The sequence below is a fragment of the Rhagoletis zephyria genome, unplaced genomic scaffold, assembly GCF_001687245.7.
Source record: "Rhagoletis zephyria isolate East Lansing unplaced genomic scaffold, Rhagoletis_zephyria_1.1 Rzeph_scaffold_05571, whole genome shotgun sequence".
NCBI classification, from domain to species: domain Eukaryota; kingdom Metazoa; phylum Arthropoda; class Insecta; order Diptera; family Tephritidae; genus Rhagoletis; species Rhagoletis zephyria.
In genome coordinates this window covers 9,051-26,433 of record NW_016162654.1, presented here as the reverse complement: position 1 = coordinate 26,433, position 17,383 = coordinate 9,051, and the positions used below count along the sequence as shown (strand labels likewise).

Sequence of the window (17,383 nt, the reverse complement as noted above, 5' to 3'; positions counted from 1 at the left end):
GAATCTGGTGGCCGGAACGATAAAAAGCAAGGTATCTGAAAAAATAATGTTGTTAGCAACAAATAATTGTTTAATATAAATTATTTTACCTAAAATTGATGAAGAACGCGATAAAAACTGCACACAAGCAAAATCGACGCGAAAAATTGAAATGTCAAGAGTTGTCAAAAGCCTACAGCGCGCTGTCAAATAGAGATTTCGGCTAATCGATACTTTAAAGCGCTTCAAGCAAGTGAAGTAAAGCTGCCACTAGGCCAACTTTCATACATTTTAGTAGATTTTAAAAATTGTTTGACAGTTCTCAAAGCCAAGCAAGCAAAGCAAGCGTGCATTGGGCCAATACCTTCAGACACAAGAAATGTCGAAACATAGTGAAGCAACCGTCAGCTCAGAAAGCAAGGAAAACGCATTTTTTTGTTTTCTTCGCTATGCTCTTTGTCGCTTTCTTCGCTTTTCGCTTCACTATGTGCTGCCACATTGAAAATTAAAAGTTTGTTGTTGTCGCTCTCTTTGTCGCGTCACTTTGTTCTTTGCCTTAAAGGCCCTACACATGGATCGATTTATCGGCCAACCAGTTGGCCAACCGCTAGAAGGTGGTGGTAAATAAGCCGTGTGTAGGCAAGCTGACAAACCTTCGTCAAGTGGTTCGTCAGGTTGGAGAAAAATCAAAAATTTTTGATTTTTGAGGCAGGTTGGTCAACTTGTCAAGTGGCATTTTTGGGGAAATGACAACGTTGCAAACAAAGTTGTATGAACGACCTATCGCAACTCCGGATTAGAATTGTAAAATTAAAAAAAAAATGCCACGCGTAGGTGAAAAATAAAAGTTTTTACAATTATATTTCGAAGCAGCCTTACCTAATATACTTTTTCTTGAACTATTCGTGGACAATAAAATAGCATGTGTTTCTCGACTTTGAGTTTGCAATGATTGCCAGCTCAAATATTACGAAAATTTTGTCGCAGGAGAGTTTCCATACAAAAGTAATAATATTTTGCAACAAATCAGACATTTGCAACAACTTTGCGTCGTTTCATGAATCCCACTAATTTTTCGTTTGCCTTAAAATGGCTGCATAAACTCAAAATCATAATTCAATTATACTCAAAAATTAACAATAAATTTCGGCATCACGTAACCGGAACGACCCAGATTTATATCTGGTCAACCATTTCCTGGTACCAACGGCTATTGCAAATTCATAAAAGACCAAAAGTCACATTCCCACTGTCTAGTGTTGCCAAAATGGCACTTTTGAAAAATAGTGTTGTTTCAATGCATTTTTGTGAACTCCTTTGCGTGGACTTCTTCTTCTCAACTAAAATTTTCTAATTTCTATAGTGTATACAGCTGGTTGGCATTGGACTTTTGTTTTTAGGAATGCGTTTCTAATTTTAATGGTAAATGGGAGAAACTAAAAAGATTGGCACTTTTATTTTTCTATTCGCCCTGCTAGCTGTGTCTTAGTTTTACTAAATGTTAAGTGACCTACATTTTTAATAATCTTGACATCGATCAAAAATATTAAAAACTCGAAAAAAGGTTTGGTTGGTATTGGTGGATTTTGGTAGGAAAAAAATTGTCTCTGGCAGCACTGTATCGGATCGCCATTATTTCCTCGGTATTTTCAGCTTACCGAAACTATTCCGCGTTGCACTGATTTGCACGCTTGTTGGAATACTTTCGGTATGTAATTTACAGAAAAAATCAAAACAAAAGCTGCAATTCATCAAATTAAATTTGGAAATTTCTTAAATCATTTAACAAAAATATCCTCTAGCGAACACAAAGACGTTGTGACTTGTTATATTTATTTTATTAAATTTACTTCCTGATTTCTTCTTCTTGTTTTTGTACTACTGACTGGTCTTACTGCAGTGCGGTATGCCGAAATGAATCCGCTCCGATTTCATGTATGCGACACTAAAGCTGCCTTCAGACGAGGCGATTTTTTAACAGGCGATAATCGCATGCAAAAGTTGACTTGCTGTCTGCCTCAAAGTAGACGATTTTTGAATCACCATTTACGATTTTCTTTCATCAATGTTGAATTGCCTCATATAAATTCAGCTAAATGTAAAAGTGCTAATTGAAATACACGTGGTCGGTAAACTATCGGTATACTTTCTGTAAAAGACGGAAATGTCGATCCTATATCGTACCGAGTAATGTGAAAGCGCTCTTAATTTTATGAATTAGTTTTTTAATTTTAACCTTTATTTGGGTTTACAAGCGGTAAACACTTTGAGAGAAAAGCGCAAACGGCACGCAAGTTTTCGTCGGTTAATTTATTCCATATCTTCTGTAACCATAGCCTAATTTCCTCCATTTTGAGTCCTTCATACTCCCCCTTTTGTCCAACGTAAGGCCTCATACCTATACAATTTTTCTTTTTTTGTGCATTTTTTTCTTTTTTTTACCATACAGTTTTGTCTTTTTTTCATACAGTCTAAAAAAAAATATACCCGAAAAAGACTTCCATGCACTTATCTCCCAAAGTTTATGCCCCTGGAAAATNTATACAGTTTTGTCTTTTTTTCATACAGTCTAAGAAAAAATATACCTGAAAAAGACTTCCATGCACTTATCTCCCAAAGTTTATGCCCCTGGAAAATGCAAATAAGGATTAAAATTTTAAAACTAATTAATAAAATTAAAGCAAAATTAGTAAAAATTAGCAATAAAATACTTTCTTCGCAAAATGTATAAAGGACCCTTCTATTTAAAAAAGTAATTTTTAAGCAAAAAAAACCGAACATTATCGAAATCGGTTAACGTGGTCTAAAGTTATGCGGTAACATATCTACATAAAAAATATTCCGATGAACTGAAGTGAAGTCGGTTAAAAAGGCGGTGTAACAGTTATTCGTTGCCCCTCTGTACATATGTAAATTGATTTTCCAGACGCAATTAATGAAATAATTTTTTTTTTTTTATGAAACGAGGAAATATAAGTTTAACAAAAGTTTTTTAGGAATTAAATCTAAATACTGTAATATCTTTAAAAATAAATGAATTTAAGATAAAAAAATTTTCTTTTTAAAATATTAAAATTAAAGCTAAAAAAATTTAATTAAAAAAGAAAATCATTAAATAAAGAAAAAATTGAAAAAAACATAAAAAAAAGAAAAAAAAAAGTTCCGCTGCACTCATATCTCTCGAATGGCACTTTAGTCTTTTGTTCACTTTGCCATTGCGACTTTTGTGACAGCGTGAGCAAAATGACATACATATCAGAGAATGGCATGCGATGCTATTTTTGTGACTTTAGGTATGCTCACATTAAAAGCGGTGGATGAATGCGGTGCTCAGTCATACAAAAGAGGAGTACCGATTGAGTATGCAATAATTGCGGTGCACCGCATGCCAACCCCTGATACATATATATGTATATGTATCTATTGTTTCCTTTGCGCCAGCTGATTTAGAATCATCAAAGTTCAGCATTCGAAGCTGGCAACGATATTTTCGAGTTCACTCAGATTCAGTGGTAGAAATTTTTTCGTATTCGTTGCAGGCATTCGAATTCGTAGATTTTCTATGATCGATTCAGTGATAGCCCTGAATAGGGGTATAAAATATGCACCAAGTAAAACACCAACAATTATTTATGCTTGGATTTTTCGATAGTCCTACACCTTTCCTTAAGTTTTTCTTTACATATTTAATAATAATAAATTTTAAATGAAGAAAAGACCAAAAAGTGCCATTGTTTTTTATGTAAAAAAAAAATTTTTTAAATTTTTACTTCTAACTGTAGCACGAAAATCCATTACACAAACAAAAATAACAGTTGCAAAATTCATTAAAATTAAATTTGTTTTTTAAATATGGGCATACATATCGATGGTCCTCTACAATAACGACACAATTCAAACTTCAGAAAATTAAAGCCTTTACTACTGTTAATTGCCTCACGTCTCTCATCCTTGTCTTATCCATTCCTAATCCTTACTACTTACTTTAGTAGTCATTGTTACATACTTTAGAAAGGATTGGACATGGGTTAGACAAGGATTAGATACATGAAGCACTTAACGGTAGTAAGGGATTTTATTTTTTGAATTTTGAGTTGTGTCATTATTGCAGAGGACCATAGAATATCAAAAACTGCCTCAACCAAATAGATTCATCTCTGAAGAGTACATAGTAAGTATCTTCTTATTAAACATTGCATCACTTATTCACTTTCAAATAACGTTTTAGCCACAACATAACAAGAGTATCGACCATTTTTGGGTATTGGTTTCTTTTCGATCCATTCATCACGTTCCGAATTGTATACTGACACGGAATTTGAAGGAATACCTCCCACAGCCCACAGTCGGTCATCCGTAGAAACACATCCTATACCGTAACGTCCATCTCTCAAAGCGCAGATCTACGAAAAGTAACATTCAAAAATATGCGATGGTTTTCGAAATTTGGGAAACTTTTTAAATCAACCAACCTTAGTCCATTTGTTATTTTGAGGGTCATAGCATTCAACTGTTTTGCAACTTAGAGCCATTTCACTACCTAAAATATAAATGCATCCATTGCTTACGGCGACCTAAAATGTGGAGAAACATTAGACCGTCCATTAAAAAAAATATTGTGCAGGCGGAAAAATATATATTTTGGTCTACAAATAAGCTATACAAAGAACTGGAGATTTTTGGAAAAAGTTAAAGTGTTGTTTTCTCAATTTGAAAAAATGTGTTAATTTTGCAATACCATTCGGCTTATAGGCCGAAAAACACCGTTTCCCCGTTTTGTTTACTTTTACATTTGACATTTCTCCTCTTCTTCGCAAAAATAATCGATAAAACTCAAGAATGATAGAATACAATATTGCGCCAATCGAGCTGAGAGCAACTGGTTGTGACGTCGCATTAGTAAGAGAATGAGAGAGTAAAGAATAATTTTGAAGAAGAAGAGAAAGAAACGAACATGTGTTGCGAAATAGTGGTGTTAAACTAGGTAGAATAGTACCTACTCTTCAGCCTCTTAAATTTGAACGTACACTTGTGGTCAGCTGATTAAGTCAAGTGACATTTTGACTAGTTTTGGCTATTTTTCTTTTATTTATTTAATGTTTATATATATTTTTTTTTAAGTCTAGCACTTTACCTAAACATCGCCACATAAATCCTCATTTCAAACTTCGTTTAAAAATTATGAAAATTCATCAAACTTTAACATTTGCACCCGAAATTTTTAAAGTTTTATTGCATAGCGCTTAGCTTGTTCAAAAAGCTCACTTCGCTCATAATTTTGCAAAAATGGGGTCTTATGAAAATACCTAAAATTTATAAAAAGAGATAAAACCGATGAAGAAGTACTAGATGAGAGAATAAAAAATTAATATCTCCTGTTATTTTAGCTTCACTTAATTTTGGGAACACCACTTTAATATAACAAAAAGCGTTGCTATTTACATCCAATGTTTTTACAATTAAGGATATTCTCGGAGTCTTGCAAAGCCATTGCACGGTGTATGGATTGCACGAAAAAAAACGGTCTTCCTATGGGACAGCTTGGCAAACCGTGCAATCCGTGCACCTTGCAAGGGCTTTGCAAGACTGTGAGAATACCCCTATAGTGTCATATATCCTAGCTTTAAATGCAGTGGTGGCAGGACAACATGTTCAGCTTTAACCAATGGGACGTTTAAAACGATTTCCGGCCTATTAAATGTGGCTCTTGGGATGGCCATACTTTTCGTCAAATAAAAAAAAACACTGTCAAGCAAACATTTTTGAGTTGTCTTTTTTCGCTATTAAATTTAGTTTTACAATCGATTTACGACTAGTATGGCTTTCTTATAAAATAGTGCGTAAAAACCTCATCAAAATTTAAAAAAAGGCGATAAAAAGGAAAAAATAAAAATGCGTTTGCTTGGTAAATATACACAGATCTCTTAAGGTTTCTTTATTCACATATATATCGTTGGAAAGGCCGAAGTCTCTTTTTTTTAAACCCTGCAATAAACGAAAACCCGTTTTTTTAGTGGTAAATCAAGATTTTGGGTGTGTTTGGCAAATTTCATATTTCGATTCTGGTTTTAATCGAAAAGATCAACCAGAAAATATACATAACTTCCCAATTATATATTGGTGGCGCACAGTGTAATTTTAGATACATTCGGAACGTAGCCAAATAACTTATCGGCAATTTTTTTCTAAATTTCCAAGGCATTTCAACGCGTTTTCCAGTGTGGGAATTCCAATAGCCTCCCTCCTTTGTAAAGGGGCATAAACATTGGTTAAAACAGAGGTTTGACTTCAACTGCTCGGGAGAAATTCCATTCAAGGCCATTTTAATAAAATAGATTGTGTTTGTCCAAAAGTAGATATGCTACCGAAGGAAGAGGTAGTTCACCAACTATCGAAAAAGTATGAACAGAAAAATACATACTTATTTACTTTTTAGGTACGTTTATCTTCTTTTAGGTAAAACTTTTCGGCAATCACTATTGCGAAAAACACAAAGAGAGGACTAGCGGTCCGCGGAAGGCGCCAACTTTGTCTCGCTGCAACGTGGATAAAACTAGGTTGGACAACGAAAAGTTGTCAGATTAATCTGAGACTATTTTATAATTACGGATTAACGGGGAACGAATTTTGTAAGGCTAATCTTTTTTTCTAATTACAGTTTAGGGGGTTATGCTCGAAAATGAGAATAATCTACTTATGTATATGTAAGCCTAGCATTGACACACTCACCCCAGGCAAACTATGGCCTTCGTTCATAGACGCACACTCGGTCCAAGAGTCCGAAGATGGTTCGTAACATTCAACAGATTTTAATTGGTAACTTACATCCCAGCCGCCCATAACGAAAATTTTGCCATTTAAAACCACTGCGCCGGCGCCAGATCGTGCTGTTGACATGCTGCTTACAAAATCCCATCCGTTACCAGGTTTATATCTAAAAGAGTTTAATGAGTGAAGGTTTAGAACTAATGCACTAAGAAATTTGTCGCAAATACATATGTATGGAATTAATCTGCTAAAGGACATTTAAAAGGTGAGAAATTAAAAATGCGCGGCATTATTTAAAGATACATATCGTCACATGAAATGCAAAAAGACGTAACAACAACGTAATTGAAATGGAAAAAGTCCTGACCAATATTTTTTGTAGGAGTTGTAATTCGATGAAATCCATCATATCAATCAAAAACCGAATTTTGAATTTTTTTATTAGTTACGACTTTTTNTCCAGGCAAACTATGGCCTTCGTTCATAGACGCACACTCGGTCCAAGAGTCCGAAGATGGTTCGTAACATTCAACAGATTTTAATTGGTAACTTCCATCCCAGCCGCCCATAACGAAAATTTTGCCATTTAAAACCACTGCGCCGGCGCCAGAACGTGCTGTTGACATGCTGCTTACAAAATCCCATCCGTTACCAGGTTTATATCTAAAAGAGTTTAATGAGTGAAGGTTTAGAACTAATGCACTAAGAAATTTGTCGCAAATACATATGTATGGAATTAATCTGCTAAAGGACATTTAAAAGGTGAGAAATTAAAAATGCGCGGCATTATTTAAAGATACATATCGTCACATGAAATGCAAAAAGACGTAACAACAACGTAATTGAAATGGAAAAAGTCCTGACCAATATTTTTTGTAGGAGTTGTAATTCGATGAAATCCATCATATCAATCAAAAACCGAATTTTGAATTTTTTTATTAGTTACGACTTTTTGTATTTCAGCGACGATGTTTGTTGCGTCTTTTTGCATTTCAGGTGACGAAACGTACATGCATATGGGGCGATTCAATGACTTTTAGACGAAAAATACGAATATTATATATTTTTGGAAAATGGGCGTGCCCCCGCCCACTTATGATTACATGTGTATATCGCGGTAACCGCTTCACCAATTTCTCCTAAACTTGGCACAGTTGTTGGTCCTGGTAAAGCATATCAAACGGCTGAAATTTTTTAAAATCGGACAATAACCACGCCCACATCCCCTATAACGGTAATTTAGAGAAATACGAAATCTGCGATAAATCAGTAACTACTGAAGCGAATTTATTCCAACCCAGTAGAACTTGGGATCATCGTACGATTGCTCGGTGAGTACTCCCTTGGAGTATAGGACTACTCCCCATTGCTCCCTATGCTTCTGTGTATAAGCATGTAATTTTGTATACTCCCTTTAACACGGGATGTCCTAGGGTGGCGAGTAATCCCTTTTACCTCCTAAATGAGCAATCAGGGACTTCGTTCAGAACTTAACTGTTCGCTTAGAATATATCCCATTACTCTCCTAAAAATCTCGTTTAATCCTCCTAAATCATGCCTCAGAGAGCATTCTTTACTTGCTCGCTTAGGAGATCTCCTATTTGACTTCTAAGCGAGTAATAAAGGAGTACAAAACCGACAAATCTATCTTGTTGCTCCGAAATCAGGTCAAGGGGAGTACTCTTTTATTTCTCATATAGGGAGATCTCCCTTTAAGTTCTAGTGGGAAATTGATGTTTGGAAAATGGGTAAAGCACCGCCCATTTATGACCACATATGGGTGTTTCCATGATGTCAGACGTGACATTCGTACGACTTTACTACTAAACTTACCGTTGTATAGCTTTTATACCGCCTTTTGGTTGAAAAACAAATTAGGTGCGATTGGACCACTGGTAGCGGAAAAATCGATGAAAAGGAGGTCATAACGGACGTGACAAAAACAGAAGTGGTTTCAGAGTACATGTAAAAAAAAAACATGGCAATGAGCAAAACTCTGCGAATCCTGTGAGGTTTTCCTTTCTTAAACATTCTTTAAATAGAGTCAAATTACGTACTATTACAACCAATTCATTTTTAATCAGAAGCAATTCGTTGTTGTTTTAATTATGAATTAAAATATGATAATGGACGTGACATATCGGACTCGACAGATTTTTCCTCCATAGAATATTTTAGAGTAACATATATGTACCTATATAACTGAATTTTTTATTTAATTTTTTCAGTTCTGCTCTCCATCGTTTCGCGTTTTCATGACCTTTTTTCGCTATCTGAATACGAAATTTAAAGTTATAAAGCCGTTTGAACTCATTTGCTTGCATTTTTGGTTTAAATTTGTATGGAAACGCGCATATCACGGTGTTCTTAAACCAGATTCAACTGAATCGGTCTGGAATGATGGAATTTTCAATTAGACTATTTTAGGGGGATGTTCCGGAGTCAGAATACGCGAAATTTCAAATCGTGGCAAGTGCCGATTTCAAAACGGTCACTTTTTCGATTTTCAGCCGAAGTCTTCGTTTTTGTTATGTAAGGTTTTATATGAATGATTATATATATTTACATATGTACAAGTATATTCTATACATATATATATGTACATGTGTGCAGACCCGACTATAGGGGTGTTTCCCTCCGGGGCGGGATTTTTCCTTAGATTTAGTTGGAAGTTAAAATTATAAAATTTTGTTGAGTTGATAAATTTGATTATTTAATATTCCCATGGCTATTATACAAAAAAAAAAAAAAAAAAAAAAAAAAAANCAGCTTCCCATAAAAATACAATCGCCGTTCGGAGTCGGCGTAAAACTGTAGGTCCCTCCGCTTTGTGTGACAACATCAAGGCGCACGCCACAAATCAGAGGAGAAGCTCGGCCAAACACTAACATATGTGTAAGCGCCAATCTATTATTATTATTATTATGGCTATTATAAATTCCAATAAATGCGAAAACGAATGTCTAGGTACATATGCAAATATGGTAAGGTCATTTCCGTGCTAGTCAAAGCAACCATCAATCTGGTCTAATATGAAACAGAGAAAGGTTCCGAACTCAACAGATGTCTGCTAGTCTTCAGATACGTCCCGAGCATGAGCGTTAAATAATCTATGTGTTGTCTAAATGTTGTGATCGTAATTTGCCCATGAGTGTTTGTAGCTAATTTTTTTAAATAATATTAACTGACTTGTACAGTGCACTCGCAAAAATTGTTGTTGCTAGATGCCTTTCTTTTTTATTTAACGGATTTTCTCAAACGCACATCTTTTCGCTTGCAATAAAGAAATATAGTGACTTTGAAACCAGAAAGTTAGCCGTTATAAGTGGACCAAAAGTTAGCTGTTGTGGTAGACGACTACGAAATTCCACACATATACGTATATACATATATAAAAAATTTTACATATACAGTCTTATTTATACTATAAATGCGAAAATTTCGGCTGAAAATCGAAAAAATTAGTTTTTGAAATCGGCACTTGCTACGATAGCAAACTTCGCATATTCTGACTTGGTAACGCTCCCCAAACTAGTCTAATTGGAAATTCTATCGTTCCAGACCGACTTAGTTGAATTTGGTTCAAGAATACGGTGAGCTGCTATTTCGGAGATCACCACATCTTCTCATCATCGTAAACCGGTTCCTGTACCGGTACAAGTTTTTTCTAAATGGTTCGAACCACTGTACCGAACCGCTTTGATTTTTGAAACGGTTTGCAGCCCTGCTTAATATAATCTTTATTTTTTAAATAGAAAGTTTGAGATGCTTTTCCTGCTAAATTCCTTTTTAAGAAAGTATATATGTGACCTGGTCTACGGAAAGGGGGCTTAGGTGTCAAAAAATCAATTTTCACTTTCTGGTTGATTCGGATGGAAGATGAGATGCTTTTTCACGTGGTGAAAAGCAGAAAATCCTAACTTGCTTAGAAGTGTACTAAAAATGTAGAGAAAGAAGAGTAAAAACGAGTAAACGAAACGAGTTGCTTACTTTTAACAGCTTTTTCACAGAAAACTAGTTTTCGCACGTAAGCTCCCTTTTCGAAGACCAGGTCACATATGTCTATCTTTGAATTCAAGAAAAATCTCATGTAGTATCATAGAATGCTTCGTAGTTGCATATATACTTACATTTCGACCGAATTTGTACGTTGGATAATTGTAGTCCATCCACCAATGGCGTAGATACTCCCGTTCAATGATATAACACTTGGCCAACCTCGGGGCTGTGCCATCGAAGGCAATGTACTCCATGTTTTCGTTTTTATGTTCCAGCTTTTAACAACATTGGTCGGCTTGATATCGGAGCACCCACCAATAAAGATTAGACTGTCATCAACGAATGCCATTTCAGAACTGCTGAAATCATATTCCATATCGTCATATTTGTGCCATTCATCTTCAGCTTTGTCATATTGAAAAATTTTTACATCCCCTTCCTGCGGTAAATGATTCATTTATTTAAAGAAAAAATTTAAGTCAAAATACAAATAAATAGAATTAATCAAGGGAAAAAACGTTAAAAGGCTATTGAAAGCGGGCTTTTATATAGCAGCGGCGAGTTTTCAATTAAATGTATGTACAGACCTACATATGGATGTGAGTCCCAGTACTTAATATAAACCCTAAATTTGTAACTTTTCTAGTTTTAATATGCCTAGATCAGAGAACAGCACGAATGCCTTTTTATGTGACTGTAACCCTGGGATTCAGTAATGCAGTCTCATCTCAAGGCACTAAATTTGAGATTAGCAATTAATCAACTATTTTGACTATTTTTTGTAACTTGAGATGATTTTGGTTATTCAGTAGCAGTCACAAAAAGTTCACCAAAAATGTGTGGTGAAAGCAAACACGGGCAGTCAACTGATAGCGTTTATGTGGCCGAGTGGTCAAGGCATTACGCTGGCGGTCGAGAGGGTCTGGGTTCGAGTCCTCCTCGGGCGTAGAGGATTTTTTATTTAGTATTTTTTCGTTTTTTTTAATTAATTTTATTTATTTTTTAATTATCTTTATATTTTAATGTTTTAAAAACAAACAAAAATTTTCAATAGATTTGTATGGCATTAAAGCATTTTGGTTTATTTCCTAATGAAATTGTTGTTGAGCAAATTTCTTCGCTTCATTTTCGCGTTTTTTGTTTATAAAAATGGAAAGAAATTACCCAGAAGATAATTTGCGTAGGCCTTCTTAAGTAAAGCCATTCTAAGAGGCCTACCCAAGAAGGGCTGAAAAAAGCCCATTTTAAGTTGCAATAACACATATTTGATATAAACCTTAAGGAAATACTTCAAAGATGTATGATTTTTATAAACTAAAGAAGCAACTTTAAAAGAACTCCTGCAAAAGGCCTTTTGAAGGCCTTCCATGGGGAGCGAAAGAAGAAGCCCTTCAATTTGTGCCACTCCATACAAAATAGAAAGNCCCATTTTAAGTTGCAATAACACATATTTGATATAAACCTTAAGGAAATACTTCAAAGATGTATGATTTTTATAAACTAAAGAAGCAACTTTAAAAGAACTCCTGCAAAAGGCCTTTTGAAGGCCTTCCATGGGGAGCGAAAGAAGAAGCCCTTCAATTTGTGCCACTCCATACAAAATAGAAAGGAGAAAGAAATGTAGAGTGGAAGGCTTCTCGACTCTCAGGAAGGCCTTTCGGAAGGGCTTTTAACTCCTGAAATTATCTACTGGGTAGCTTTTCCTCCATATTTTTATTTTTGTGACCTGCTCTTAGCCACCTGACAAATTAGTGACTTAGTTTTGAGACTAGAGACGTGAGACAGCGTACTGAATACCAAACAGTCTCAAAATCAAAGTTCACCACCAAAAGTCACTATTAGTGACTAGAGACCGCCTACTGAATGCCAGAGTAAGTGGCAGTTTTTCAGGGCGAGTTTAAGGCCGCTTCATAGTTTACACCAGAGATGGGCAAAATGGCTCCCAGGAGCCTTTTGCACTTAGGAGCCGGCTTGGCACATTTAGGTGCTCGAAGACCATATTAAAATGTATGATGGTTTAAGTTTTTACCCTGAGAACTGATTTACTTCTTGCTTAGCACTTGCTGGCTCTTTGACTGCTNGTATTCAAGTATATGATGGTTTAAGTTTTTACCCTGAGAACTGATTTACTTCTTGCTTAGCACTTGCTGGCTCTTTGACTGCTTTAAGAGCCAAAAATCTGCCTATCCCTGGTTTACACCCCTGTTCTGCAAAACTTTCGTATTCGGATTTTTCTACGAATCGTAGAAATGGTATGCTGCAATCCGAATCGTATCTTCGAACTTTCGAAATTCGTATCAATGGCATACCTAAATACGAACGAGTAAGAAATTTACAGCTTTTTTGAGTAATTTTGAAAGAAAACAATTCTGTGTTGGAAGCGAGCAAAAAGCAAAAAGATGTAAATCGATGTGTGTTTGCAGGAAATATTAGTGATGTCCTTTTAGACAGATAAATGTGCCTTTTGAATATACGTATATTTTTATCCACTGCTTAAAATTAACGAACAAAAAATAATGTTTGTTGCCCCTTATCGAGAAACTTGGGTACGGTTTTATTTGTACAATAATTTTGGGTGGTTGTATCCAAACGCATCATCCGAATCTAAAAACTTTAACATACACGTGTAGTCAAAGGCAACTTTCATTTAAAACAATGGTTCCAAATTTCCGAGCTCTAGTTCATTAATAAATTCAGTTTGAACCATGCACTTTTTTTTTGTAAATTTCGATGTGGGTTCTGCGGATACAGTGGATGGCATAGCCGGGCTTCCGCCCTCTTCTCCGGCAACACAGAAAAGAAAATTCTCATTAGTAAGGCTTATAATCCTTAAGCGCGGCCGCAGGCAGAAGCAGCCGCCACTTCTTTTCTTCTGCCTCTTGAAATGTTTCTTCGTCGTTCGGCATGATATCGTCCACAGGTTTACAAATTATAGTCAGGTTATTTCACGTTCGTCGGGGTCACCACTTATAGAACTCCGATGTTCTATAATTCTTTATTTTTACAAACTTAAAAATATATCTAATATCTAATATATAAAAATCCCGTATCACGTTGTTTGTGGACGAACTCCTCCTAAATGGCTCGACCGATCTTTAAGAAATTTTTTGTGTATATATGGTAGGCATGAGAATCGGATGTAAAGTATATTTCATACCGCTAGGTGCAGGGGGCATAGCGCCTGCCATACAAACAGAATTTTTCATATTACATATTTCTGGAAGTGTTCATGGTGTGGAGATATATGAAATCGATCCCATACTCTTAGAGAAAATTGGNGCATATTTCTGGAAGTGTTCATGGTAGAGTACATGGTGTGGAGATATATGAAATCGATCCCATACTCTTAGAGAAAATTGGGGCTATTTGAAAAGGGGTGTGGCGCCTTTCAAACTCACTGAAACTATTACGTATCTTTGTATGCATATACACCTTTGCTACGTTATTTAAGACGGCAATGGAAATATGCCTTCTGACAACCACCAAACCGTAATATTACAAGATAAATGCGTCACTGAAAATCGTGAACGTGAACTGTTGGTAAAAAATTTGGACCAAAATGTCTCAGTACAAAAATTTAAATTTGGGCGGGACGAAGTTCGCCGGGTCTGCTAGTTCTTTTATAACAACTATTCAGTTGTAAAATGCGCAGTATTTTACGAGTGCGTAGACAAAGCTTAGGCGTCAGTTAGTATTCAAATCCATCACATCAGGTTGGTTTCGTTTTGCCCATCGTTGACATTTTATGCTGTTGCCACACAGTGTGGCAAGTACAAGTGTAAGGGTGATCACTACAGCTGCTATAACTTCTACCGCTTAAGCATTGTTGTTTTTTCCATTTTTCCTAACAAACAAATCGTGGTACAAAGCTCAATAACACTATTGAAATAAATATGAATGCGCCACAATATAAATTGACAAAAAATATATTGCGTTGGCCAATATATTAGGTTACGTTACGTAAATTAAGTGTAGACTAACTGAGCTTTTACTCTAAATTTTCGTTTTTAGTTCATTACTACTTTTCAAGTTCGGAAATTTTATTCTGCGGATAACTTATTTTTATAACATGCAACTTCGTTATCAAATATCAGTTGGTTGAACTTACACTTCTTCCTATTGCCAATAGTGTGGTTTCCTCCGACGTGTTGCGCACATCTTTTCGAGGCGTTGTAAACTTTAACGACACCATTGCACGATTTGTAGGTAGCGTAGTCCACGTTATCGCTCTTAAAGCTAATACCTCACAGCCAGGCAGTAACTGAACTTTTCTCAATAGGAAATCCGTATCCAGCTGATTAAGGCGTAAACTATCGATTAAGTCTGGCAGTTTCTGTTGACGCCCTGCAGCGTCGTATTCATACCACCGATTTACAGCGTCAAATACATCTTTTTCACAACTCACATTCAATTTATCGCTCTCTATGAGTGCCTGCAATTTCTCAGCATTTAAACTTAAAAACTCAGGGGTCCGGGTCACCTAGAAATAACGACAAGAATAATGACACAAAAAACAGACATGCTTGTAAAAGACACACCTCCATGAAATTCTCTAAAACATATTCAAAGAGTTTCTCGTACAGTGGTACACACTGAGTTTCATTCTCTAAGCAATATGCCCGTTGCAGCGTATACTCAGTTATATGCCCGGAAATATAGTCAACGCAACTCAAAACGGCCCCATCTAACTTCAAAACCATAGCCGCCTTCAACATTGCACCCACATTGTCGATGGTTATGAGCGTTTTGCCGGTGTAGCAAAATGTCATTAACCGCTCAAAGGAGTCACTATTTACGTTGTGTAACTCGATAACAGGAGCTAGGCCCTGGGCACTTTTGAAAAGGTCGTTGAAGTAAGGACTTGCTGCTGCGAGTATCAAGCGGTGTGCTGGAATCCTGTGAAAATGGAAATAAAATAATTATTCTATATATGTAGGTGTGAATCAATTGAAAACTTACATAGTAGTGGGGTTAGNTTGAAAAGGTCGTTGAAGTAAGGACTTGCTGCTGCGAGTATCAAGCGGTGTGCTGGAATCCTGTGAAAATGGAAATAAAATAATTATTCTAGAGGTGTGAATCAATTGAAAACTCACATAGCGGTGGGGTTAGACAATTTAAATGTTACATCTATAAAATCCTGCTCATCGTAGAAGTCGCATATTTTATTCATTTGACCCTTAATGAAATAAAGGAGGTCATTGCCATTCACATCGGGAAGTAGTTGACGTGTTGTTGTTGTTGCCATTGCTAATCGTATTCTTCTATTTGTTTGGGCTTTGGGTTTGGTTGGTTCCCTTAACGCCAGGTTGTTCTTCCTTTTCTGTATTTGTTCCTCTTGGTGCTACACGATCATGTAGCATGTGTATGTTAATATCGACAAGTTGTGTGTAACTTAATTGAAAACTAATCGTATTAGTTTTTTAGCTTTGATGAATTTACACAAAGGACCCAATAGTCCTTAAGTCAGGTTGTTCCTCTACGTATGTTGTGTTCGTAATTAGCGATTGCACCTCCACGTTGTTTTCCCTGTTGTTCCACTAATTCTAAATGTATTCAAAACTTTTTTATTTGTTTTAAAGTATTTTGTTGTGTTGCTACTCCAGTTTCAAAGCGCGCCTCGATTATCTGCCTGCCGATAAGGTGGAATACAAGTACATCTCGATACTTTTCATTCGATANGCTACTCCAGTTTCAAAGCGCGCCGTCGATTATCTGCCTGCCGATAAGGTGAAATACAAGTACATCTCGATACTTTTCATTCGATACCAAGTAGTTTTGGTATCGATACTTTTGAACCAAGTACTGAGTAGGTATCCAAAAAAAAAAAAAAACAAATACTCGTATCGAAACCCGATACCTAGTCAAATTTGGATTCGGTAACATTTCCACCACTGTTATTCCGAATATGAAGCGCCTTGTTCCAAGGCGAATTTATACAAGGTGGTGTTTTAAAATCAGCTGATTTCTTTGCCTTACATGTATTTTGATTTTGCTTTTACTGATTTGACAGCGCACCCATCAAAAGCAAAAACAAAACACGTGTAAACTTTGGAGCGAATTTAGATTTGACGTAACACCCGCAATGTTGTCGTTGTTGTAATCTAAATTCGCCAGTAACAGGCTAACCTAATATTCACGCACGCCGCCAATTTACTGTCAAAAATTTATCATGTCCATACAACTTGTATGAGACCAACTGAAATTGAACGGCGTGCGTATGAAGCTAACTCAATTTCCAATTTTTGTTCTGCGTGACATTTTGATTTGACGTTTCGCTCAATGACATCAAATGCAAACGCACGCAAACCAATTTCGGGTGACGCAAAAAAAACAAATTCGACAGCGTACTTATCAAAACGCAAGCCGCGAATATTAGGTTAGCCTGTAACACCACCTCGTATAAATTCGCCTTGCCTTGTTCTTTATGGCTGCTTAATTGCCGGCGAAAACCGCACGTTGCTCTTCAAAAATCATCAAAATGGTAAGCCATTACGTAGGCTGCATTCAATTTGAGAAGCACTATCAACATGTCATCTTCAAGAAAGCAATAGGGCTGTTCAGGATGTCGTGGAAATGGTCTGAGATTTGCAGTTGGAATTGCATTTGCAAAGTTTATGCTGGCTGCCATGGCAACCGT

The 17,383-nt window shown here is 36.1% G+C and overlaps 2 protein-coding genes across 2 annotated transcripts in view; both read right to left on the bottom strand.

Annotated features, from left to right (window-relative positions):
• The window catches only part of LOC108372244 (longitudinals lacking protein-like), a gene marked incomplete at its 3' end in the record, with an annotated part of 14,351 nt that extends 7,550 nt beyond the window's left edge, over window positions 1-6,801 (bottom strand). Inside the window, exon 1 of the mRNA XM_017627891.1 lies at window positions 6,709-6,801. The remainder of the gene's footprint in view (window positions 1-6,708) is intronic.
• LOC108372243 (kelch-like protein 1) lies at window positions 3,711-15,991 on the bottom strand. The gene is made up of 7 exons (XM_017627890.1): window positions 15,872-15,991; window positions 15,706-15,782; window positions 15,285-15,642; window positions 14,855-15,226; window positions 10,878-11,185; window positions 4,452-4,553; window positions 3,711-4,382 (listed from the first exon to the last, which is right to left on the bottom strand). Exons 1-6 carry the CDS (start codon window positions 15,989-15,991, stop codon window positions 4,544-4,546), a joined length of 1,245 nt encoding a protein of 414 aa, XP_017483379.1. The 3' UTR covers window positions 3,711-4,382; window positions 4,452-4,543.
• Window positions 15,992-17,383: the final 1,392 nt, after the last annotated feature.